Source organism: Pogoniulus pusillus, chromosome 1 (assembly GCF_015220805.1).
Source record: "Pogoniulus pusillus isolate bPogPus1 chromosome 1, bPogPus1.pri, whole genome shotgun sequence".
In the NCBI taxonomy this organism is placed as follows: Eukaryota; Metazoa; Chordata; class Aves; order Piciformes; family Lybiidae; genus Pogoniulus; species Pogoniulus pusillus.
Window position 1 is genome coordinate 52,983,358 of NC_087264.1, and position 26,132 is coordinate 53,009,489.

The 26,132-nt window shown below is 52.0% G+C and overlaps 1 protein-coding gene across 5 annotated transcripts in view; it reads right to left on the minus strand.

Annotated features, from left to right (window-relative positions):
* Positions 1-26,132, minus strand: part of SLC1A2 (solute carrier family 1 member 2) — a 106,957-nt gene that overhangs the window by 42,817 nt on the left and 38,008 nt on the right. For all 5 annotated transcript variants that reach the window (XM_064152294.1, XM_064152304.1, XM_064152288.1 and 2 more), the window contains 3 exons: positions 4,002-4,141; positions 1,810-1,962; positions 515-765 (listed from right to left, as the gene is read on the minus strand). In XM_064152294.1, coding sequence (XP_064008364.1) covers positions 515-765; positions 1,810-1,962; positions 4,002-4,131 — 534 coding nt within the window. In that variant the 5' untranslated portion in view covers positions 4,132-4,141. The remainder of the gene's footprint in view (positions 1-514; positions 766-1,809; positions 1,963-4,001; positions 4,142-26,132) is intronic.

Sequence of the window (26,132 nt, forward strand, 5' to 3'; positions counted from 1 at the left end):
TAAATCTCCCCTGGTGCAGCCTGAGGCTGTGTCCTCTTGTTCTGGTGCTGGCCACCTGAGAGAAGAGAGCAACCTCCTCCTGGCCACAACCTCCCCTCAGGTAGTTGTAGACAGCAATAAGGTCTGCCCTGAGCCTCCTCTTCTCCAGGCTAACCAATCCCAGCTCCCTCAGCCTCTCCTCGTAGGGCTGTGCTCAAGGCCTCAACCACTAAGGCAATACAATTTCATTTTTCCTGACTTTTTAGCCCAAAAGTCTGTGTTGTAGTTGAGTGAGGATCCACCCTAACCCAGGACACAACTCAATAACCAAACATCAGCTCCTTTGCACAAACCCCAGGAACTGAAACAACTGCACCAGGAACCAAAGCAGCTCCAGAGAATGCTGTGTCATTTCCCTGTGCAGCAGTCAAGGCTTGTGTTTCTCTTTGCTGGCATTCACCTGAACAATGGCAATAAGTGCAGACATTTCTGGTAAGCAAGAGCTGAAATGCTGCCAAGGAGCAGAAGGATTTACCTGCTGAAAGCATGCTTGGACTAGATTTTCGGGGAACAGGTTTCGGATCAGGTCCAGGAAAGCATCCAGACTGGATACTTCATCGTTCTTCTTGCCTTGGCCAAGTTGTTTCTTGAGTTTTGGATTCCCTGGATGGATGGCTAAAACCAAAATCACGCCCAGCACAGCAGCAATGATGGTGGTGGACATGTAGTAGATCATGGCTCTTGTACCCAAGCGGCCACTTGCTTTAGCGTCTAAACCAGACAGTCCTGCAGGGGGTTTCATTTGAAGAAACAAACAAATGCATTAAGTCTCGATGTCCAATTCAATAATAATCAATAATTTGTGTAATTTAATGACTGCCTACAGGTGCCTGCTCTTGTCCTTGTGAAATTCTCACCACTAGGTGGGTTACTGAAGCTTCTACTTCCCGTTCCTGTGGGAACACCACCTGCTGCTGTTGTTTTGGAAGGACCCAGTGCAAGGTCCTGCACCTAGGTCAGGACAGTCCTAGATCTCAATCCAGGCTAAGGAGTGATGATATTGAGAGCAGCCCAGTAGGAAAGGACTTGGGGTGCTGGTGGGTTAGAAGCTCAACAGGAGCCAGCAGTGGGCACTGGCAGCCCAGAAGGCCAAGGGCAGCTTGGGCGGCATCCAGAGCGGCATGGCCAGAGGTTGAGAGAGGGGATCCTGCCCCTCTGCTGTGCTCTGCTGAGAGCTCACCTGCAGGGCTGTGTCCTGCTCTGGAGCCCTCAGCATGGGAAGGATATGAACATGAACATGGTGGAGAGGGCCCAGAGGAGGCCACAAAGATGATCAGGGGGTTGGAGCAGCTCTGCTAGGAGGACAGGCTGAGGGAGATGGGGGTGTTCAGCCTGGAGAAGAGAAGACTCCAGGCAGACCTAAGCACAGCCTGCCAGGGCCTGAAGAGGACACAAGAAGGCTGCAGAGGGACTGTTTGCAAAGGCCTACAGGGACAGGATGAGGGCAATGGTTTGAAATGAGAGCAGAGTAGATTGAGATTGGATGTGAGGAACAAGTTCTGCACCAGGAGGGTGCTGGAACACTGCAACAAGCTGCCCTGAGAGGTGGTTGAGGCCCATCTCTTGAGATATTCAAGACTGTGAGCAAGCTGCTGTAGTGGAGGATGTCCCTGCTGAGTGCAGGGGGGTTGGAGTGGATGCCCTTTGGATGTCACTTCCAACCCAAACCATTCTGTGGTTCTATAATTCTCTTCTTCCTACTTGACAAAAAGAAAACCAGGTGATATCTGTAGCAAGCATCTTAAAGTATTTATGGCTAAGAGATCTTACCTGTGATTAAACTGGAGATAATTAAAGGGAGGATCAGCATTTTCAGCATCCTCATAAGTATATCTCCTGGGAAGGCTATTAACATGATGATGTCAGGATCAATAGGCGTTGCTAGCCGAAGAAGACCCCCACACACTGCACCCAGGATGACACCTGGAAGAAAAATGAATGAGAGAAGGAAGATGACATAAATGCACCTGAGTGCACACTGAGTGCCCAGAACAACAGCCTGGATGAGAAACAGTTCCCCAAGGCAGCTGGGTTTTGGCACAGAGACAGACAGTGGAAGGCTCAGCCCTCTGATTAATTCCAGGCTGTAATACATCTACAGTGTGGTGCTGAGGGCCACGGCTTAGCACCAGCCTTGGCAGAGCTGGATATTGGTTAGACTCAATGATCTTGAAGAGCTTTTCCAAACAAATCCATTCTGTGATTCTATAATTAACGAGAAGAGCTCCTGCTGGACAATCTTCTGCCAGCTGAGCTCACACCTCATGTCCTGCTTCTGCTCCAAACTACAACATCACCATCTAGTAATTCTGAGCAGGCCTTGCCTGCTGAGGGACAGTCAAATTTAATTCTGAGCATCATCCTGCAGCTGGCAAAATGGAGGCACCAAGAGGGGAAGCACCTTAAATGAGGCCATGCAGAACTGAGAGAAGAGCCAAGGCAGGACCCAGCCCTTTGGAGGGTGAATGAAAACAAGGTCAGCGTAAGTTAAACCTCTCTTGTGAAGAAAACAGGTTCCATTTTCCTTTGGGAGCTTTTGGAAGGGAATGCCTGCTCTGCAATACTCACAGAGTGCTGAAGCAAATGTCATGCTTTGTGCTCCCTTAGTACTCCCTCCTGCTGATGGTCTGCACCCTGCTTTTTGTGCTGACCACCTCCAGTCACAACACCCCCTGCAGCATTCGCCTGGGTCTGTAAGGTGACAACGCCAGAACCCCTCTGTCAGGAGGCTCTCAGAGCATAGGCTGGAGAGAAGGAGGCTTTGTGAATGGGTATTTTATGGTTACATCCAGGATGCCTTTGCTTTCCTGATCCCAAGCCAGATTCTCAAGTGCAATAAACCAGCAAAGCCCAGGTTGTGATCTGCAGCAGCTCCCACCCTTCAAAGTACCAGTCTGACCACACAGAAAATCTGGTGTGTTTAAACCTTGTCCTGGAACCACCACAGGCATCTTCCAGAGAGGATTCCAAGCAAACACTGTCCAAGCACTTCACCCATGTGGGTTCTGAAGGCTGAAGAACGCAGATGTGAACTGTGCAGCTCAGGAGCAGCTGCAGCTGGTCTTTCAAACACTAACACAGCAGAGGATGTCTGAATTTGCTGCATTTGGCTGTTAGGCTTTTGGTGAAAAAGAACCAGGCAAAGGGCCAGGGAACCACAATAAAATGTCAAACTGTTCCATATTTGGAAGCTGCTAAAACCAGAGGCAATATTCAGGATGAGATCATGGAGTGCTGGCTTACAGCTACAGAGAGTGGGATAAACCTTCACAGCAGCACAGCATGAACTGAGAGATAAAAGAAGGAAAGGAAATTGTGAAGAGCTTTAGTCTTATTTGAAATCATGGAGAGAAAAATGTGCAATGTGCTGTGGATGTCCCCTTCCTGCAGGTGTTCCAGGCCAGGCTGGACGAGGCCTTGAGCAACCTGGGCTAGTGGAGGTGTACCTGCCCATGGCAGGGGGTTGGAACCGGATGAGCTTTAAGGTCCCTTCCAACCCAACCCATTCTGTGATTCTCTGATTTAGTCCTACTGAATGCCACTGACCTGACAGGCCTCACACTCCATTCCAAACCAGGTCTAGAAGGCATCCCAGTGGTGTGGGTTTGCCCCATGGTGTGTCACAGATTCACAGAATGCCAAGGATTGGAAGAGACCTCAAAAGATCATCCAGTCCAATGTCCCTGCCAGAGCAGGGTCACCTAGAGTAGGTCACAAAGGAACACATCCAAGTGGGTCTTGAGTATCTCCAGGGGAGACTCCATAGCACCTCTGGGCAGCCTCTCCAGTGCTTTGTCAGCCAGCCTGTTCCAATGCTCTGTCAGTGCCACCCTGCCCACCTCAACTATAGCCACAATGCCTATGGGTACCCTGGAACCGCTGATGGCCACAGAGAGGGTCTGTGGCACTGCATGACAGAGGCTGACACCCAGCAAAGGCCCAGCCCAGTAGATGTAGCTTACCAAAGACAGTGAGAGTCAGGAGCAGGTTCCTGTGCAGCGACTGGCAGAACTGCACACATATGTTCCCAGGCCTGGGCTCCACTGGGCTCAGATGGCTCTCGTGCATCCGCACTTCTACTTGCTTAGGCATATTGTTGGCACTGGAATGAAAAGTGAAAATCGAGTCAAAACCAGAGCACAAGGTGCCAAAAGTGAGAGGGCTGCCTGGAGAGCTTCCATCCCACATAAGTGGGGAAGCTGAAGCACATCCCATGGCACTGCACGCTGCTGCTTGGCAGAAGGCTTGGAGGTGGCGGAGGTTTGGCCTGCTAATGGTGTAGCCTTGAGGGTAGCTTTTGCAGCTCTCTGTCAAACACTGGAAGTGTAAACAGCACAAATTCAGCAGACACATCATCCCAACTGCCTCACTGACTGAAACTGCTCTTGAGCTGAGCTGGAAGAATCAGTGTTCATGGAATTGTTAGGGCTGGAAGAGACCTCAAGGATCATCCCCCCCCTGCCATGGGCAGGGACACTTCACACTAGATCAGGCTGCCCAGAGACACATCCAGTGTGGGCTTAGAAACTTCCAGGGATGAGGCTTCCACCACCTCCCTGGGCAACCTGTGCCAGTTTCTCACCACCCTCATGGTGAAGAATCCAGTCTAAATCTGCTCTTCTTTAGCCTGGAGGAGGATAGGCTTAGGCCTTTTCCCAAAGATCGTGGCTGGCCTAGCAGAAGAGGTGGGAGAAGAGCAAAGTTTCCATTTGCAGGAAAATGCAGCCTCAAATCCATGATCTAATTCCAACTAAAAAAAAAAAAAGAGCTTTCAAACGAGGATTTATTTGCAGAATGAAGCATCCCAGAATATTTTTGCTCAATCTTCTTGAAATGCTTCACTTCAACACCAACATTTTGTCATAATACAACCAGAAGGCTGAGGTCAGAAGAATCTTTTTCACTTGGGGAGCAGCCAGACAGAGAGGGATCTGGGGGTACTGATTGATACCCACCTGAACATGAGCCAGCAGTGTGCCCAGGTGGCCAAGAGAGCCAGTGGCATCCTGGCCTGCCTCAGGAATGGTGTGGCCAGCAGGAGCAGGGAGGTCATTCTGCCCCTGTACTCTGCACTGGTCAGACCACACCTTGAGTGCTGTGTTCAGTTCTGGGCCTCCCAGTTTAGGAGGGACATTGAGATGCTTGAGCGTGTCCAGAGAAGGGCGACGAGGCTGGGGAGAGGCCTTGAGCACAGCCCTATGAGGAGAGGCTGAGGGAGCTGGGATTGGTTAGCCTGGAGAAGAGGAGGCTCAGGGGAGACCTTGTTGCTGTCTGCAACTACCTGAGGGGTGGTTGTGGCCAGGAGGAGGTTGCTCTCTTCTCTCAGGTGGCCAGCACCAGAACAAGAGGACACAGCCTCAGGCTGTGCCAGGGGAGATTTAGGCTGGAGGTGAGGAGAAAGTTCTTCCCTGAGAGAGTCATTGGACACTGGAATGGGCTGCCCGGGGAGGTGGTGGAGTCGCCGTCCCTGGAGCTGTTCAAGGCAGGACTGGACGTGGCACTTGGTGCCATGGTCTGGCCTTGAGCTCTGTGCTAAAGGGTTGGACTTGATGATCTGTGAGGTCTCTTCCAACCCTGATGATACTGTGATACTGTGTGATACTAATGAGACTAGAACAACTGCCACTGAAAACTAGCCAGAGGGCTGTGCCTTCCCCCTCAAGCCTTTGCTTCCACTGCAGTGGCAGTGTTTAGAGGGAAAAGGTTTTTTTACTGCCTCTGGTTTATCTGTGTGAGTGATATGCACATGAACTCGGAACTTTGAAGACTCTGCCTCTGACTTTCCCAACTGCCTGGCAAGAGACTCCACTTTGATATGCAAAACATTCAGATGTGCTTGGAGAAAATGCTAGAAACACTACTCCAGAGCAAACAGCTTCCCTAAGAGCCAAGGCTGTCTGCTTCAACGTGAGAAATGGCTAAGGAGCAAATGTTATACTACAAGCAAACAAATATTTTGAGATCTGACTTTATGCCAGATTAGGGCAAGAATTAGAAAGAGGAAACCTAATCTTCCTCTGCAACAGCAGATCTGAGAGCTGGGGGAAGGCAAAGCTCATGAAGTTCAGTAAGGACAGGTGCAGGGTCCTGCAACTGAGGAGGACTACCAGGCACCAGTACAGGCTGGGACTGTCCTGCTGGAGAGTAGCTCCATAGAGAAAGGCCTTGGAGTGCTGGTGGGCAGCAAGTTTTGCATAGGCCAGCAATGTGCCCTTGTGGGCAAGAGAGCCAATGGCATGCTGGTGTGCAGCAAGAAAAGTGTGGCCAGCAGGACTAGGGAGGTTCTCCTGTCCCTCTGCTCTGCCCTGTTGAGATCACACCTGGAAGGCTGTGTCCAGTTCTGGGCTTCTCAATTCAAAAGAGACAAGGACCTGCTAGGGAGGATCCAATGGAGAGCCAGGAGGATCACTGGGGGACATAAGCATCTTCCCTATGGAGAGAGACTGAGAGCCCTGGGGCTGTTTAGTTTGGAGAAGAGAAGGCTGAGAGGGGTCTGAGCAATGATGGGCAATGCTGGGACTCCAGTGCAAGGCTGAAGTGTAACAAGAGCGGAGGCCCCTCCTCCACAACCAAACATCTCTGTTAAAGGTGCCTCTGTGCAGGGGTGTGGGTCACAAAACTGTGCAGAAGGCATCTCAGCAGCTGTGGTCTTTCAAACGTGCAGGTGATTCCCTTGGTTAAATAAATCATTGTTCCTCTGTGCTGAGCTTCTACAGTCACTCAAACAAGCCAAGCATTCTGAATGCTCTCCTGAAGCCCAGCAGACCAAAGCATCTTTCACTCCTAACTTCACTGAAGCCAGAATAAGATGATAGAAATTAATTCTGCTCACTATTTCAATGTGCTGTAGTGATAAGTAGCCAAAGAGCAAAGCTCCCAAAGAGGCACACAGAGCACTAAGATCTTCAAAGATGATGATTTCTGCCAACTACAGGCACTTGGAAACATTGACAGGACTTGGATAAAAATAGAACTAGGTATTGGAAAATGTGTAGTCACATGGAACAGCACATCCCATGGGAGAGCAGGTCCCATGGACCAGCAAACCACACTGTCTACAACCACCTGAAGGGGCATTGTAGCCAGGTGGGGGTTGGCCTCTTCTCCCAGGCAACCAGCAATAGAACAAGGGGACACAGTCTCAAGTTGTGCCAGGGGAGGTATAGGCTGGATGTTAGGAAGAAGTTCTTCACAGAGAGAGTAATTGGCATTGGAATGGGCTGCCCAGGGAGGTGGTGGAGGCACCGTCCCTGGGGGTCTTCAAGAAAAGCCTGGATGAGGCACTTAGTGCCATGGTCTAGTTGACTGGATAGGGCTGGGTGCTAGGTTGGACTGGATGATCTTGGAGGTCTCTTGCAACTTGGTTGATTGTATGATTCTATGATTCTATGCCACGGACCAGCAAACCACACACAGCAGCACATGCCTCATCCAGGCTTTTCTTGAACATCTCCAGGCACGGCGACTCCACCACCTCCCTGGGCAGCCCATTCCAATGCCAATCACTCTTGCTGTGAAGAACTTCCTCCTAACATCCAGCCTAGACCTGCCCTGGCACAGCTTGAGGCTGTGTCTGTTCTGTTGCTGGTTGCCTGGCACCAGAGCCAAACCCCACCTGGCTACAGCCTCCCTTCAGGTAGCTGCAGACAGCAATGAGCTCTGCCCTGAGCCTCCTCTGCTGCAGGCTGCACACCCCCAGCTCCCTCAGCCTCTCCTCACAGGGCTGTGTTCCAGGCCCCTCACCAGCCTTGCTGCCCTTCTCTGGACACCTTCCAGCACCTCAACATCTCTCTTGAATTGAGGGGCCCAGAACTGGACCTTCCTCAAGCTTCAGCCCATTCTCTCTTGTCATATCACAACAGGCACTTGTGAGCCCTTAGTGGTCATGGTAGTTGGGTTCTGGTTGGACTCAGTGATCTTAAAAGTCTTTCCCAACTTTAAAGACTCTGTGATCTGTGGTGTGTGATCTTCCACCTAAGCCTTTGTGGTAGCACATAGCCCCTGGACAGGAGAGAAACTCCACTGAGCCAGGGAGATTTGATTTGTATTCACCTTAGAAAAGTACAGAAGTGTGTCAAAGTGGCACAATCTTTACTTCAGCCACTTCAAATCCACTGTACTCTGCCAAGGCTTTGATAGCAATGAGCACAAGAATTAAACTGCCCTTTAAGCAAAGAAATGACCTCTTGCCACAGAAATGATCAGAAGGTGGAGCAGCTCTGCTAGGAGGACAGGCTGAGGGAGCTGGGATTGCTAAACGTGGAGAAGAGAAGGCTCCAGCAGACCTAAGCCAGGACCTGATGGAGCTACAAGAAGGCTGCAGAGGGACTGTTTAGAAGGGCTTGTGGTGACAGGATAAGGGGCAATGGCTTGAAACGGGAGCAGGGGAAATTTAGGTTGGACACAAAGTTCCTTACAGTGAGAGTGGTGAAATGCTGGAGCAGGTTGCCCAGGGCTGTGTTTGAGGCCTGTGCCTGGAAACATTCAAGGTCAGAGTCAACAAGGTCCTGAGCAGCCTGCTCTAGTTGGAGGTGTCCCTGCTGCCTGCATGGGTATTGGACAAGATGGCCTTGGAGGGTCCCTCCCAACCCAATGTAATCTGTGAATCTCTGACTGTCTGCCACATCCCTTGTGAAGGCATCAGCTCAGGCATCAGCTTCACAAGAAGCTTCCCCTTTGCACTGGGATAGAGTTGCCTGCTGTTTGAACTGATGACACCAGGGCAGCAGCTGCTGAGCTCCCTTTGTCAGCCACTCTGGGACGTGTGCTGGAGTGGGGGGGGGGCAGTTCTCTTAGGTTAGATCTCTCTTGCAAAGCACAGCTGGGGAGGCTCAGCCAGCACAGGGCATCGATGGGCCAGGCAGGGGGAGCAGCTCCAACACCTCTCCTGTGCAAAGCACACAGGAGCTGTTGAAGCACTCTCCTGCTGCAGGAGGCTGCTTGGTATAGGTTGTGCTTTACATCAATCAAACACTACCTAGAATCACAGGATGGTGGGCTTGGGCCTCTGGAGATCACCTAGTCTACCCCAGAGTGGCCCACAGCAAATCCCATGGGAACATGCCCAGGCAGGGTTTGAAAGGCTCCAGAGAAGGAGGCTCCACAGCCTCTCTGCACAGCCTGCTCCAGGGCTGCAGCACCCTCCCCACCAAGAACCTTCTGTTTACGTGGAACCTCCTGTGCTCCACGTTGTGTCAGCTCCAGCCTCTGCACAACAGAGAAATGAGTAAGACAAAAGTAAAGCCAAACAGACCAAACTCCTGCCAGCAGCAGGCACAGCAGCAACAAGGGCGTTGTGTAAGTCACTCGCTGCCACTGAGCGTTAACTCCATTCTCTAGGGCTTTTCCAGTCACTCCTAGAGCATGAAGGAACTCTGAGTGGAGACCCAGCCATTTATTACACAGCCTGATTCGCCCTGGGGGCCAGTACTGCAAGCAACACCTGGCAGCATGACTTGTCTTTCTGCAGTGGGAGAAGAACTTCTCTGCTTGGCTCATCTTACAGCAGTGTTGTCCTCTCCGAGTGGGCATTTAACACCCACCCTGTGAGCTGAACGTGAGCACATGAGGGACTCCAACCACAATCATATCAGGACAGCCAGGTGAGCAGGCCCAGGCAGCATGGCTGTAACAAAGACAGATCCTGCTTGACTAACTTAGCTCCTTCTGTGACAGGAAGGATGAGGGGAAGGCTGTGGATGTTGTTTGTCTGGACGTTAGTAAAGACTTTGGCACCATTTCCCGCAGCATCCCCCTGGAGAAAGTGGCTGCCCATGGCTTGGATGGGGACACTTTCAGCTGGGCTGAGAGCTGGCTGATGGCTGAGCCCAAAGAGTGGTGAGGAATGAAGGTCAGTCCAGCTGGCATCTGGTCACCAGCGGTGTTTTCCAGGGCTCAGCACTGGGGCCAGGTGTGTTTGATATCATCTGGAGGAGGGGATCAAGGCACCCTCAGGCAGCTTGCAGATGACAAGTTGGGCAGAAATGTTGATGTACCTGAGGGTAGAAGGCTTTACAGTAGGACCTGGCCATGCTGAATCTGCAGGCTGAGGCCAATTGTTTGAGATTCTGCAGGGCCAAGTGCTGGGTCCTGCACTTGGGTCACAACAATTTGCTTGGGGCAGAGTGGCTGAAAACTGCTCAGCAGAGAAAGACCTGGGGGCGTTGACTGACAGTCAGCTGAATATGAGCCAGGATGTGCCCAGATGGCCAAGAAGGTCACCAGCAGCCTCATCTGAATCAGTGACAGTGTGACCAGCAGGAGCAGGGCAGGGATTGTCCCCCTGTGCTCAGCACTGGTGAGGTCACAGCTTGAGTGCTGGGCTCAGTTCTGGGGCCTTCACTCCAAGAAAGACAGTGAGGTGCTGGAGCAGGTCCAGAGACAGCCTGTAGTGTGTGGATAAGGACCCTCTTGTGCAAGAGTTTTCCTATCAACTTGCAACTCCAACTTTACAGACAGTCTGGGGCACATCATATGGAAAAGAGAATGAGTGGCTGTGGAGAAGTCTGCAGCATGCAGCACAGGGAGACAGTAGATCAGTGTCTCATCATGGCTTTGGTAGCAAGAAGATCAGTGTACTTTAAACCCACAGGCATGCAACTGCACAGGCACTTACGGGTGCCTGGGGCTTGGCAGGTAGGCAGAGCAGGAAGCAATCAGGACAGTGCCCATTGGTTTGGAAGGGGCAGAGATGCTGCAAAAAGGAGCCCTACGCCACCAGCTTGCCATGCACACCGATGGCAGGGGGCCACAGGAAGCTTTGCAGGTATCCTCCCACCGGGCAGCCAGGAGCCCACTAAGCAGCACCTTCAGGGGTCCCCTATCTAGTCAAATGAAAACCTGCATGTAAGACCTCGGGAGTGTGCTGGAGTGCCTGTACGGGCACGTCAGTGAGCGAACGCCAGCCCAGTGGCTGACAAAGCCTGGCAGAGAGAGAGCAAGTCACAGTCCCTCAGAACAACTCCAGGTACTCCTGCAGACCTCACAGGAGACAGCTGTCCTGGGGACCTCCCTGAGCCTGGGCTAGGGAAATCCCAGCACTTCACTAGGACAGAAGTTGTAGTGATTGGAAATCCACTGCTTGCAGGAACATCTGAAAGACCCAAAGGAGCTTCTTGAGCCTGCCTGTGCTGAGCAAGACTGCAAAGTGGGGAGAGACCAAAGCCTGAGGCCATGCTGCTCTCCTTGTGAGCAGCTCCAGGGTAAAGCAGCACTGCCTTGGCAGAGGTCAGCTCTTGCTCATAGGAACTGTAATACAGTTTGTAATACAGCTCACATTTCAGCAGCCCAAGAATAAACTTCCATAGCTCTCCTTACTTTCCTAGTCCTTCAATCCATACACACTGAGGTCCTGGACATGATCTTTTGTTACAGGGTTGGCACTGAAGCTGGGGCTCTGCCTGTTGACTCTCTCTGCTTTTCTGAAGCTCAAGACTAAACAACTTTGAACAGCAAATCCTGCTGTGACACAGTAAAGATTCAGCTTTATGCTGGGTTTCAGACCTTTAAAGGGTCTCAGATTTGGGGGAAGGAGAGCTGCCAGGGTTTTTTTTTTGTTAGTTTGGAAGAAACAAGATGCATTTCTGTCCATAGGGACTGTATTCCATCCATCACAGAACCATAGACCTGTTTGGGTCAGAAGAGACCTCCAAAGGGCATCCACTCCAGACCTCCTGCACTCAGCAGAGACATCCTCCACTACAGCAGATTGCTCACAGCCTTGGCCAGCCTCACCTTCAACAGCTCCAGGCATGGGGCCTCAACCACCTCCCTGGGGAACCTGTTGCAGGGTTCCAGCACCCTCCTGGTACAGAACTTGTTCCTCATATCCAATCTCAATCTGCTCTGCTCTCATCTCAAACCACTGCCCTCATCCTGTCCCTGCAGGCCTTTGCAAACAGTCCCTCTGCAGCCTTCCTGTAGCCCCTTCAGGTTCTGGCAGGCTGCACTTCAGATCCTCTCCCACTCTCCCTGCCTCAGTGTTTGTTCAGTGGTTTCACAGCCTGTTGCTTTGTGCTGTCTGGCAGCCCTGGGTAGAAGCAAATGCAAGATCATGACTTGACTTGTCTCTGAGTTTCTAAGCATGGAGATAAGCAGATGATTGTTTTGCACAGAGCACATTGTTATTCTATCATTTGCCATGCTGATAATATGATTCAGCTGTCATTCTGTTGCTTTTCATCTCAGTGCATAATTCTGGGGTAATGAAGCATGCAAGTTCTCAGGTTGTTACACCACTGTAAAGCCCTCCCAGAAACATGACAGTTAAAAAAGACATTCCATGAGAGCATCACTACATAAAAAAGTGATCACCCTGATGGCAGGGATATGCTGTGTGACTTGAAACACTTTCTTGCTTTAGATGTTGCAGGGCTGTGTCCATGTCTGGAGACCTCAGCAGGGGAAGGGCATGGACTTGATGAAGAGGGTCCAGAGGAGGCGATGAGGATGAGCGGGGGGCTGGAGCAGCTCTGCTAGAAGGATAGGATGAGTGAGCTGGGGGTGTTCAGCCTGGAGGAGAGAAGGCTTCAGGCAGAGCTAAGAGCAGCCTGCCAGGGCCTGAAGGGGCTACAGAAAGGCTGCAGAGGGACTGTTTGCAAAGGCCTGCAGGGACAGGGTGAGGGTGATGGTTTGAGATGAGAGCAGAGCAGATTGAGATTGGATGTGAGGAACAAATTCTGCACCAGCAGGGTGCTGGACACTGCAACAGGCTGCTCAGGGAGGGAGTTGAGGCCCCATGCCTGGAGCTGTTCAGGGTGAGGCTGTCCAAGGCTGTGAGCAAGCTGCTGTAATGGAGGATGTCCCTGCTGAGTGCAGGGGGGTTGGACTGGATGCCCTTTGGAGGTCTCTTCTGACCCAAACAGGTCTATGGTTCTGTGATGGATGGAATACAGTCCCTATGGACAGAAATGCATCTTGTTTCTTCCAAACTTACAAAAAAAAACCCTGGCAGCTCTCCTTCCCCCAAATCTGAGACCCTTTAAAGGTCTGAAACCCAGCATAAAGCTGAATCTTTACTGTGTCACAGCAGGATTTGCTGTTCAAAGTTGTTTAGTCTTGAGCTTCAGAAAAGCAGAGAGAGTCAACAGGCAGAGCCCCAGCTTCAGTGCCAACCCTGTAACAAAAGATCATGTCCAGAACCTCAGTGGATCCTTTGAGCAACCTGCTCTAGTGGTTGGACCAATAACCTGTGGAGGTCACTTCCAACCCAAGCCACTCTATGATAGTATGATTTCAGCTGCACAGCTCAGCAAGCTCCTTGGAGCAGTGTTTCTGCCCCCATGCAGCAAGCTCTGAAAAGTGCAATCCTGAAAAGGCTTCTGAGAGAGGCAATCCTAAATGGCACCAACAAAGTCCACCCCAAGTAAAGCATCCTCATCACTGTCTCTTGTGCTTGTGTAATTAGAGTTTGCAGGCCTGTTTTCAGGCCACCTTTAACACATGGCCAACAGCAGTGAACACTCTGTGACCACATCACTGGGAAAGAAGGGACAAGTTTCCTGCTCAGGTGGATCTATCTCCCATGGAATGGACATTCACATGAACAAGCTGCTCTTGGGAGCCACTGATATTGTTCCCTCTTTATCAAGGCAGCAGAGATGGATCCTGGGAAACTGGAACAAGAAAACCAACAGAATTAGGATGGGAGCTCAGAAACATGGAAGGGCTTTCACAAAGCAACCTCTGCTGAGGATTGAATCTGAACACAGGCCACTGGGCTGCTTTCTAGCTTATATACTACACATGACACCCTCAGGGCATGAGCCTCTGTCGCCCCCAGGGCTGCTTATTTCAGAGATCACAGAATCACAGCATGGCTCAGTTTGGAAGGGACCCCAGAGCTCATCTGCTCAAACTTCCTGCCATAGGCAAGGACACCTCTCAACTAGATTCAGCTGCTCAAGGCCTCATCCAGCCTTCAACATCCCCAGGCAGGAGGCATTCACAGACTTCCTGGGCAGCCTGTTCCAGAGTCTCACCACCCTCACACTCAACAGCTTTTTCCTCAGCTCCAGTCTAACCCTGCTCTGCCTCAGCCTCAAACCATTCTCCTTTGTCTTGTCTCTAGACACCCTGAAGAAAAGTCCCTCTGCAGCCTTCCTGCAGGATCCATTCAGCTATTGGAAGGCAGCTGAGTGGTCCTGCTGGAGTCTTCTCTTCTCCAGGCTGAACACCCCCAGCTCCCTCAGCCTGTCCTCATAGCAGAGCTGCTCCAGCCCTCGGATCACCTCTGTGGCCTGCTCTGGACTCATTCTAGCAGCTGTGTGTCCTTCTGCTGGGGACACCAGACCTGGAGGCAGTTTTGGAAGTGGGATCTCAGCAGAGCAAAGATGCAAAAGAGATGAATTTCAGCACTGGAAGGACAAGACTGTTTTGGGCATCACATAAGCATCTATCTTAGCAAAACATTTCCCTAAACACTTTTCCCCCTCCTTATTTATTACTGTCTCCTCCACTGCAGTATTAGACTCTGGGTAGCCTCAGCTGAAGCACTTTAGTTCAACCTGCTGGTGCCTTCCTCAGGAGATGCTCCCCTTGCAGGCAGAGCAGTTCAATCACTGTACCTGTGCTGTGCTGAAGGCAAATCTTGTGTGCTGGTTTGAGGCTAGTTAGAATATTTTAGTGAGAGAAACTAAATCCTTAGCTGTCAGAATAAAGGGGGAAAAAACCAGTACCCTATATCAGTCATTCCTCTGCTGAGAAACCCAACCAGCCAGACTGGAGATAAGACACTTCTCACACACGCTCTGCTCTCGGTCTGCTCCTTCTCTCTGGCGGCCCAGGTGTGTGGCTGCATCTGCTTTAACTCTGTAATCCAGCCTAACCCTCTCTCCTCTAACCTCCTTGTTGTCTTTCTGACACCTCACCTCAGATCTCTCCAGAGTTATCATGTGAGATATACAGAGACTGATCTAGTTACTTCTGAAGGGAGGGAAAGGGTTGAGGAGGAAGTTTGGGTCAGGAACCTCCTGGCAATTGGATTGTTTTGGGAAGGGAACTGTGTTTCTGTATTACTTTTAACATGTATACAACTGCAAACATTGTGTATATACATGCTTGTTAATTGTGCTAAGCTGTACACGTAGCTTCATTCCTTACCTCCCAGCCAGCTGAGTCTAGTCTGGGTGATTTCATCAGCAGGGGTGGGGGGAACTCCCAAACCATCACAACAACTCCAAGCAGTGCTACAGGCTGGGGACAGAGTGATGGAGAACAGCCAGGAAGAAAGGGACCTGGGGGTACTGGTAGATAGTAGCTGAACATGAGGCAGCAGTGTGCCCAGGTGGCCAAGAGAGCCAATGGCATCCTGGCCTGCATCAGGAGCAGTGTGGCCAGCAGGACAAGGGAGGTTATTCTGCCTCTGTACTCAGCACTGCTCAGGCCACACCTTGAGTGCTGTGTCCAGTTCTGGGGTCCTCAATTCAAGAGAGAAGTTGAGGTGCTGGAAGGTGTCCAGAGAAGGGCAACAAAGCTGGTGAGGGGCCTGGAACACAAACCCTATGAGGAGAGGCTGAGGGAGCTGGGGGTGTGCAGCCTGCAGAAGAGGAGGCTCAGGGCAGAGCTCATTGCTGTCTACAACTACCTGAAGGAAGGCTGTAGCCAGGTGGGGTTGGGCTCTGCTGCCAGGCAAGCAGCAACAGAACAAGGGGACACAGCCTCAAGCTGTGCCAGGGCAGGTCTAGGCTGGATGTTAGGAGGAAGTTGTTGCCAGAGAGAGTGATTGGCATTGGAATGGGCTGCCCAGGGAGGTGGTGGAGTCACTGTGCCTGGAGGTATCACACAGTATCACAGTATCACCAAGGTTGGAAGAGACCTCACAGATCATCAAGTCCAACCCTTTACCACAGTGCCCAAGGCTAGACCATGGCACCAAGTGCCACATCCAACCTTGCCTTGAACTTCAAGCAAAGCCTGGATGAGGCACTTGGTGCCATGGTCTGGTTGATTGGCCAGGGCAGAGTGCTAGGTTGGACTGGATGATCTTGGAGGTCTCTTCCAACCTGGTTGATTCTATGGTTCTATGTTCTTGGTACCCCAAAGCTGTCAGCAGGATGCACAGCTCTGAGCTACATAGCTGTTTTCTGCATGACACCACAACTGCCACTGCATGAGGATGCAACAGCTCCTGTCAGAACCAGGATGGACTTTCTGACCCTGCCCCAACTCTGCAACAGAAATTTGGATTTCTCAAAGCTACTAAAAATCTAAAAATATTAGTTGCCCAAATTCTTCTGTGTTCCTCATATAATGGCTTTTAATGTGAAGACTGAAAGAGGTCAACTTTGAGGGCCCATTTAACCCAGTTTGAAACCTCTGACAGGAACCAGCTCTACAAACACAGGATGTGACTGTAAGACAAGCAAGTGGCACTTCCCAAAGCATTGTGCTAGCATTCACCAGCCTGTGGGCTGAGGATACCAAGTGTTACAGGGACAGAAACTGCAAGGCTGGTCCAATCAGAAGTCCAGAATAGAAAGCACAAGCACACATTACCAGCACTTCTCCCACCCCTCTTCCTGCTCCAGGCTGCTTAAGGACAGACCCAGCCTGAGGCACTAGGAACCTCTGCAGAACATAGAATCCTAGAACTGTTTGGGATGGAAGTGACCTCCTGAGGTCATCCAGACCAACCTCCCCGCAGCCAGCAGGGACATCCTGCACTAGGTTGGGTTGCTCAGAAGGTGCCTCAATTTCCCTCTCTGTGTTGCTGGTGAAGATACTGAACAGCTCTGGTCCCAGCACAGACCCCAAGGGACACCACTTGTCACCTGTCTCCACCTGGACATTGAGCCATTGACCACTCTACAACTCAGGTCACACCCAAACATCATCTTCTGGGCTTTTCATCTCCTCAGCAGTGATGTCCTGGGCTGCAGCTGCGTGTGAACACCACTTTGGATGCCATCATTCAACCCATTCCTCATCCTCTGGACAGCTCACCCACCAAATCCACACCTCTCCAGCTCAGAGAGCAGGCTGCTGTGGGGAGCTGTGTCAAAAGCCATACAGAAGTCACAGTATCACAGTGTCACAGTATCATCAGGGTTGGAAGAGACCTCACAGATCATCAAGTCCAACCCTTTAGCACAGAGCTCAAGGCCAGACCATGGCACCAAGTGCCACGTCCAGTCCTGCCTTGAACAGCTCCAGGGACGGCGACTCCACCACCTCCCCGGGCAGCCCATTCCAGTGTCCAATGACTCTCTCAGGGAAGAACTTTCTCCTCACCTCCAGCCTAAATTTCCCCTGGCACAGCCTGAGGCTGTGTCCTCTCGTTCTGGTGCTGGCCACCTGAGAGAAGAGAGCAACCTCCTCCTGGCCACAACCACCCCTCAGGTAGTTGCAGACAGCAACAAGGTCACCCCTGAGCCTCCTCTTCTCCAGGCTAACCAATCCCAGCTCCCTCAGCCTCTCCTCATAGGGCTGTGCTCAAGGCCTCTCCCCAGCCTCGTCGCCCTTCTCTGGGCATGCTCAAGCATCTCACATCTGTACAAGTAGGAAGATGCAGACTTCAGCTGACCTGTGCTGTCACACAGTAAACCAGAGCTGAGGAACCAACCTCAAAGCCCAGCCACATTCCTGCTGCATCCTCCATGGTGAACTCCAAAGCATGCCATGTAAACATGACCTCCAGCAGAACGGGGACGTGCTGCAGGGTGCTGCAGTCCAAGGCATAAGAAGTCTAAGGCCAGTAATGAACTCCCATGAGGCTTTTACTGAGCATTTACTGAGAGTTAGTGAATGTTTACCCCAAGCTGGAGCTGTGGAAAATCTCGTTCCTGTTAAGGGGAATGAGTGCCAAGAAACAGCAGAAGCTCACAGCACAAAGTGTGTGAGCCATGGATGTCTTCCAATGAGCTGGAAGAGACTGGGAAGCATGACAGCCCTCAGGGTCACCTGGCCTGCCCCTGGGCCAGCAACACAGCCAAAGCACACAACTGGAGCTTCACTCTTCAACACAGGTCACACCCAAACATCATCTTCTGGGCTTTTCATCTCCTCAGCAGTGATGTCCTGGGCTGCAGCTGCGTGTGAACATGGCAGATCTCACACACATCCTTCAGAAGACTCTGCTTATGGGGCTGAGTGAAGCAATCTGGAGTTGGATCTGCAGAGATCCAACCCTGGGGTGTTCTTGTGAGAAAATAATCTTAACAGCACAAACCCAGGCTGGGCAAGGAGTGCTGAGAGCAGCCTGGAGAATCACAGACTTGTCAGGGCTGGAAGGGCCCTCAAGGATCATCCAGCTCCAACCCCCCTGCCATGGGCAGGGACACCTCACACTAGGTCAGCTTGCCCAGAGCCACATCCAGCCTGGCCTTCAAAACATCCAGGGACGAGGCTTCCACCACCTGCCTGGGCAACCTCTGCCAGTCTCTTCCAGCCTCATGCTGAAGAACTTCTTCCTAATGTCTAATCTCAGTATCACATCCCATAGGTAGGATCCATCCCCCCCCAGTCCTATCACTACCTGACACCCTGAAAAGTCCCTCCCCAGCTTTCTTGTAGCCCACTCCAGATACTGGAAGGCCACAAGAAGGTCTCCTCAGAGCTTTCTCTACTCCAGGCTGAACAACTCTCTCAACCTGTCCCCTTAGCAGAACAGCTCCAGCCCTCTGATCATCCTTGTGGCCCTTCTCTGGACACCTTCCAGTACTTCCAGACCTTTCCTGTCCCAAAGGCTCCAGAACTGGACACAGTGTTTCAGGTTGGGGATGGGATAAGTGCCAAAGGCTTTACTAAGGTCCAGTACATAATGTCAGTTGCTTATCCCCTCTCTAGAAGAAGGTCTTGGTGGTTGTCAGCTGGTGATAAACTCCCCAGCAGCCAGTACTGGCCACTGGCAGCTCAACAGGCAGCTGTGTGCTGGCTGCATCCGCAGCAAGGAGAGCAGCAGCACAGGGAGGGGATTCTGCCTCTCTGCTCTCCTCTGCTGAGATCACATCTGCAGCACTGCCTCCTGGTCTGGGGCCTCCAGCACAAGAAGGACCTGGAGCTGCTGGAGAGGGTCCAGGGGAGGCCACCAAGATGATCAGAGAGCTGGAGAACCTCTCCTGTGGGGACAGGCTGGGAGACTTCAGGCTGTTCAGCCTGGAGAAGAGGGGGCTCCAAGGAGACATTAGAGCAGCCTGCCAGGACCTGAAAGGGCTGCAGGAGAGCTGGGGAGGGACTTCTGACAAGGGTTGGGAGTGACAGGACAAGGGAGAAAGGCTTTGAGGTGGGAGAGGGGAGACGGAGACTGGAGATGAGGGAGATCTTTAGAGTGAAGATGGTGAGACACTGGAACAGGTTTCCCAGGGAGGTTGTGGATACCCCCCTGCAAAATGGGGTGAGGCCTTGAGCTACCAGGGCTGGTGGGAGGTGTCGCTGCCCACGGCAGGGGTTTGGAACTGCTGTAAGGTCCTTTGCAACCCAAGCAGCCTCTGGGCACTGCTGACTCTGTGTCAGCGGAGTCTGGTGGCCCTTGCAGCATGTCTGTGCTGCTTTCAGATGAGTGGGGAGGTCAATAGTGAAAATGCAGGGGGCACTGCCCTGGCACACACCCCAGCACCGCCTGCTGGTTCGGCTGCTCCCCTCCCACTCAGCATTTGGGGTACAAACTGAGCTGGGGAAATTGGCCCTCGACAAAGCAAACTGAAGAAGCCTTCTCCTCAAATGCTCTTCACAGCTCTTCTGCCCTTTCTGTGCATCCTGACTCTGTTTCATCTCTGGGACTTTTCTGCCTGATCAATTAACATCTGACAGTAATCAAGGGACCAAGCCTGTCACACTGGAACTCTTGGGAAGCGCTAGGAAAGGACGGTCTGTGCAGGTGGCTTTCTGTGCCCTTCCCCAGGCACCATGGGGGCCCTGACCTGAACTTACCACCTCCTGCCCTGCTCTGCTCTCCTACACCAACCTCGCTCAGCACCAGCGTTTGTCAGGGTTGTCCTTGCAGCACAAGGAAGCAGGGCAGCCTTGCCCCCCTTCTGCTGCTCCTGCTGCTTGAGGCTCTTGGTGCAGCGCCCATTGCCCAGCAAACGTCTGCCACAGCTGCACACCTTTCAGTCACTGCTCCCCTCACACGGCACTGGGCACACAAGTGTCCTTGAGGACATTCAAGCGAGCACCACGGCCATCCCCAAACGTGATGAGCAAGCTCCTCCAGCTGGTGGAAAGCAGTAGATTCAGCAGCACCAAAAGGTTTGCCCCTGAGGAACTCCTTGCAAAGGCACCCTCAGCATTTCCAATGGCCACTTTTCTCACTCTGTCTCCTGTCCCTTTCACCTGTCCCTGCTCCTCTGCCCTGCAGCAGCAGATGACCATTATGCCCCACTCCTTGTCCCAGTCGTGCTGCCGTGCAGCCCTGCAGCCCGGGTGCCCTTCCCTGCGCTTTTGGGAAGTGTGTGTGAGCGGCAGGGGGAGATGCCAAGGCAGAGGCACTGCATTGCTCCTCTTACCACAGCTACTGCATTTACTGTGCCTCTGACAGATGCCCCTGGCCTTTCAAGGGGCAAAAGCAGAGGCTGTTTCCAAGGGCTGCAGCAAGCTCTCCCTGCTAGCTTCAGTAAGGATGAAGTCCTCTGAACACAGAACTGCCTTCAACTTCCCTGGCATGGGATGAAGTTCTACTTCTAGCAGTCTTCAGCCTGGCAGTCATGGCACCAGCTACAAAGAAAATGACCTCTTCTCCTCCTCCTCTCTGCCACTGGAATGGTTCAGGGAGGTGGTGGAGTTGTCATCCTTGGAGGTGTTCAAGCAAAGCCTGGATGAGGCACTTAGTGCCATGGTCTGGTTGACTGGGCAGGGCTGGGTGCTAGGTTGGGCTGGATGAGCCTGGAGGTCTCTTCCAACCTGGTTGATTCTATGATTCTAAGATTCTATTCCTTGCTGCACTGCAGATATCTGCTGGAGGTGAGTGGGCATAGCTTCTGATGCTAAAAATGCAAGTGTTGCTCCTTGTGCACTGATACACAGAATGGACTACACCAAAATGCAGGTCCCCAAGGATGGCACAGAGCTCAAATTCTGGCTCATAGAAATTTGGGGACACTTGGGACTCCCTCTACATTTTTGTCAGATCCAGGCTTTAATTTAGGTGCCAACTACATCACTTTATAATAGAATTCACTTTAAGTTTGGATTTATTCCTATTCTGCCTCCTTCTTCCTTACTCTGCTTTCAGCTCTCCAGCAACTGGAGCATAAAATACCTAACGAAGAAAGCACCTTCAGCTGAGCAGGAGGACATGAGCCACTCTGGTAGCCTGGACAGCACACGGGTGTCACTTGAGAGGACAGAAGCCTGATCTGAAATGGCCCAGGTAGTCCCATGGGCCATTTTCAGACACCATGGTGACCCAGAGCTGTGGTGCTGAGGGAGGTGGGCTAGCAGCAGCCTTGGTAGAGTTAGAGAAAGGTTGGACTGGGTGATCTGAAAGCACTTTTCCCACCCACACCATTTAGAGACTCTACGATCCTGTGATTTGTGGTGAAGCTACAGCCCTTGTAGCTTTCCTGATGTGCCTCCATGCATGAACCCTCACAGAGGTTGGAGAGCTGGTGGTGGACTTGCAGAAGGCAGCAGTGGCTTGGTCAGAAGGGAGGTGCTCTTTGTTGCTGCTCTGACCAAGCCACTGCTGCCTTCTGCAAGTCCAACATCAGCTCTCCAAACTCTGTGAGGGCTCATGCATGGAGGCACATCAGGAAAGCTTCAAGGGCTGCATTTGTGGTGCCACCTAAGAGGCCTCATTGTCACAGAGCAGGCAGGGCAGTGAGAGGGATGGGCACTGACCTCCGCACTTTCACCTCTGGCTCTCAGTTTCAGCAGTTGCATCACTTTTGTGGCAAAGGCAAAAGATTTTTATACCCTTCACATTTTCCATGGATTTCAACACTGCCCTGCTTGCAAAATGATTAGTGGCACAAATACTGACTCAAAGGTGTTTTGCAAGAGGCTGTTTTGGACAGGAAGCATAGGTGTTAGGTGAGAAAACAAAAACATCCCTCCCCTGTGCTTAAACACCAGGGTGAAATGCGTGTGGTGAGGGGCACCCAGGAGCTACAGGCTGCAAGTGGGAAGCAGACACCAAGAGTCACAAAGCAGAGCCTCACCCTCTTGTATTCCTGTCCAAAATCCCACCTTTGAGTGCCAGTCCAGCTGCTCTGCTCTCTGACTCCAGAGTCTCAGCAAATCAAATGCCTCTCAGCTCTCCCTGCTTTCAGCTGTTCAGCCCCAGAAACACAGACCCTGCCTACCCTCTACACTGGAACAGCTGAGCACCACTGAGGGACAAGTCAAAGGCCACAGGGCTGTTGGAAACAGCTCACCCCATTACGTAAGACCACTAGAGTGCCTTGGGCCCCTCCTTGCCATACCCCTGGCAATCCCCCTGGCTCTGCTTGATCTCTTGGTTTGCAGAGTGAGAGCCCCTAAGGTGACTCCAGGGTGCAAAGCACTATGCTGGGGCCAGCCCTGTGCCAGATGAGGCCATACCATGCTCGCTCCTGCCAGGAGACTGCTCAGAGCTTTCTTTAAGGTGGCTTAACCTCCTCCTGTTGATGTTCTGGCCATGCCATGCCCATTCAGATACACACAACTCACTGTGAATGAGCCAAACAGACTAAAGAGTCCTGAATTAGAAGTACATGAAGCAGAAAGACTTCCTCCCTCCATGACTAATTCCATCTCTGCAGGCAAGTGTGTGCATCTTGCTCACCATGTCTCATGCAAAGCTGCCCAGCTAACACATCCAGCTGGATTCACTGGGACAAGCTCCTGCAGGACATGACAATGCTCTGCCCTTGAGCTTATCTGAGGAAACAAAGTTCAGCCATTTCCCAAGAGTGACCTCCTCACTCTGTCATTCTTCTTTGCTTTTGAACACCTTCACATTTCTGGGTTTCAGAAGACAGACTTGAGAGCTGCAGGGATCTCTGGGCAACGCATGAGGAGCTGGTTGAGACCAAAGAGCTTCAGCACCCATTACCCTCAGCTTCCTTCCACCTAACCCCCTAGCAATTTGTGCCCATGTGTGGCCTGTTAGCTGATGCATCCCAAAGCCTGGCATCACAGTGGGCTGATGCACTGGAGCTTTGCCTAGCACATGCAGAACTACCTCAGAAGAGCTTTGTACTGCCATGCATCAGGAAACAAGGGAGGGAGAGGGAGCTGTGCTGGACCAAGCCCCTGCAGCTATCTTTGAGTCCAAACCCCTGCAGCTAGCCTTGATGCCAACAAGCTCTGCCCTGACTCTAACCTTTGCAGAAGTTTGGGTGAGAAGTAGATCCCAGGATGTGTTTTTGACAGCTGCTCCCTGATGATCTGCTAAATGCCAGAGGGACCAGAAGAGCATTAGAGACACCTTACAATACTGTTTTGTGGTCTTCTAATGTCTGCTCTTGGGTCTTGCACCTCTGACCTTCCCAACAAGCAGAGTCCTGATGCTGTTTTCCCCTCTCTTCCGTGACTGAGACTACTTCTGTCATGATGCCAAGGGTCCAGATTCCAGTACTGGGTTTGCTACCAGCTGCTGTAGCACCCAGCTAGACCCAGCCTGTTTTAGACAGGTGCAGCTCTTTGGAACCAAGCAAGCATGGGCAGAGCACTTGGTATTAACCTTGTGAAGCCTGCCTGGACTTCCTCCCTGACACAATCCAGGCTCCAACAGACACCAGAAGAATTTAGCCAAGTTCTAGTATTAGATGTGCTCATACTGTGCACTGAACACAGCTGTGTATGCTCCAGCCTGAGAGAGTCTCCTCAGTGTTAAGTACAAGTAAACTGTCTTGGTCACTTCCCACATCCTTTCTTTCCTCTCTCTTATGGGTGACATGGCCACATGGTATGAGCCAGAAGGCTCTTCACTGAAAGCACAAAGGGTTCCCAACTGCTAACAGAGATGGAGGATTTCTTACCCAGAAGGAAGCACCTGTCCTGTCTGCAGAGACCCCTTTCTTGTTCCCTCTGGAAATGGCCATCGTGCCCCTTCCACTGCCTGTGCCACACTGCTGCAGTAAGAGCCTGCCAGGGAGCTGAGGCTGACAGTAACAACAGAAACCCCATCTGGGAGACAGCAGGAGCTGACATTTCTGATTCACACAATGATGGGGGCTGGGAGGGACCTCTGGAGCTCATCCAGTCCAACCCCCTGCCAGAGCAGGAGCACCTAGAGCAGATCAGACAGGAACACATTCAGGCAGGTCTTGAATATCTCCAGAGAGGGAGACTCCACAACTCGCCTGGGCAGCCTGTGCCAGGCTTCTGTCACCCTCACAGGGAAAAATCCTCCTCATGTTTCCATGCAAATTCCTATGCTTCAGCTTCCACCCTTGCCCCTCGTGCTGTCACTGGGCACCACCCAGCAGAGCCTGGTGCTCTCATTTCTGCAGGAAGAGCTCAGCCAGCACACTGCCTTCAACAGCAACCCAGCCCAGTTCCCTGCTTCCCAAAGACCATCTCCTCTGTGCCCTGTGCCTGAGCACTGCTCCCCAGGCAGTGTCCCTGTTCCCACTGTGCTTAGTGTGGCTGGAGGAGGAAAGCCACCAGCAATCCAAGTTCTTCACCTAGGGACAAAAGCAGTCTGTAACCACAAAGCCACTGCAGCTGAACAAAGGGCTTTCAGCACCTCCTGGAGTGCAGGCCTACTCTTCACACTGGCCTGAGAGAGCTGGGGGTGTTCAGCCTGCAGAAGAGAAGGCTCCAGGGGGACCTCAGACCTGCCTGCCAATAGTTGAAGAGAACCTACAGGAAGGCTGCAGAGTGATTTCTCCTGAGAGAAGGACAAGGAGGAATGGTTTGAAGCTGAGGCAGAGCAGGGTTAGACTGTTCAGCCTGGAGAAGAGGACTCCTGCAGGACCATTGAGCTGCCTTCCAATAGCTGAATGGATCCTACAGGAAGGCTGCAGAGGGACTTTCCTTCAGGGTGTCTAGAGACAGGCCAAGGGGGAATGGTTTGAAGCTGAGGCAGAGCAGGGTTAGGCTGGAGCTGAGGAAGAAGTTCTTCAGTAGGAGGCTGCTGAGACTCTGGAACAGGCTGCCCAGGGAGGCTGTGGCTGCCTCCTGCCTGGGGATGTTGAAGGCCAGGCTGGGTGAGGCCTTGAGCAGCCTGGGCTAGTGGCAGACATCCCTGCCCGTGGCAGGGGGTTGGAACTGCAGGATCTCTACTGTCCCTTCCCACCCAAACCATTCCATTAATCTATGAAAAGGGCAAGTCCTCTGCTTCAGTCTGTGTGAGTCAAAGATCACATCTGGACTCCCTTTGCCCTTACCTTGGGGTACAGAACATGCTGTTGTTTCACCCACCACAATAAGTTTTTCTGCTTAGAAGGACCTAAGGTCTCCTGCAAAGCAAGCTGCAGTCTGGCCTCACTCCTACTGGAACCCAGCACTAACTGCTCATTATCACAGTATCACAGTATCACAGTGTCACCAAGGTTGGAAGAGACCTCACAGATCATCAAGTCCAACCCTTTACCACAGTGCCCAAGGCTAGACCATGGCACCAAGTGCCACATCCAACCTTGCCTTGAACTGCCCCAGGGACGACGACTCCACCACCTCCCCGGGCAGCCCATTCCAGTGTCCAATGACTCTCTCAGTGAAGAACTTTCTCCTCACCTCCAGCTGAAATTATGGACAGCAGTGTCCTGGACTGCTAGCAAGCATCCCCTCCACGAAAGCTCACCTGCATGCTGAGTCCTGAACCATGTCTTCCCTCTTCATTAATTAGCTTTTCCAAGTTAACCGAGGTCAGTGCATCTCTTTTTTGCCTCCCACTCACCCGCCCCTTTAATCTCCTTATGTTCCATTGCCTTTCTGAGCTGCCAGCTCTCACACCCTGGCAGAGGTGTGTGGGCTCCATGGCACATGCTCAAGGCCTCTGCCCATCAGTCATAGTATCATAGTATCATAGTATCATAGTATCATAGTATCATCAGGGTTGGAAGAGACCTCACAGATCATCGAATCCAACCCTTTACCACAGTCAATCACCCTCGGGTTTGACTTGGCCTGTGGGAATTATTTCCCCTGTCACTTCTTCAGAGGAAGAGCTGATTCCTTTCTCTTGGTGCTGTAGACATGTAGGAGAAGGAAAGACCTGGCTCTACGAT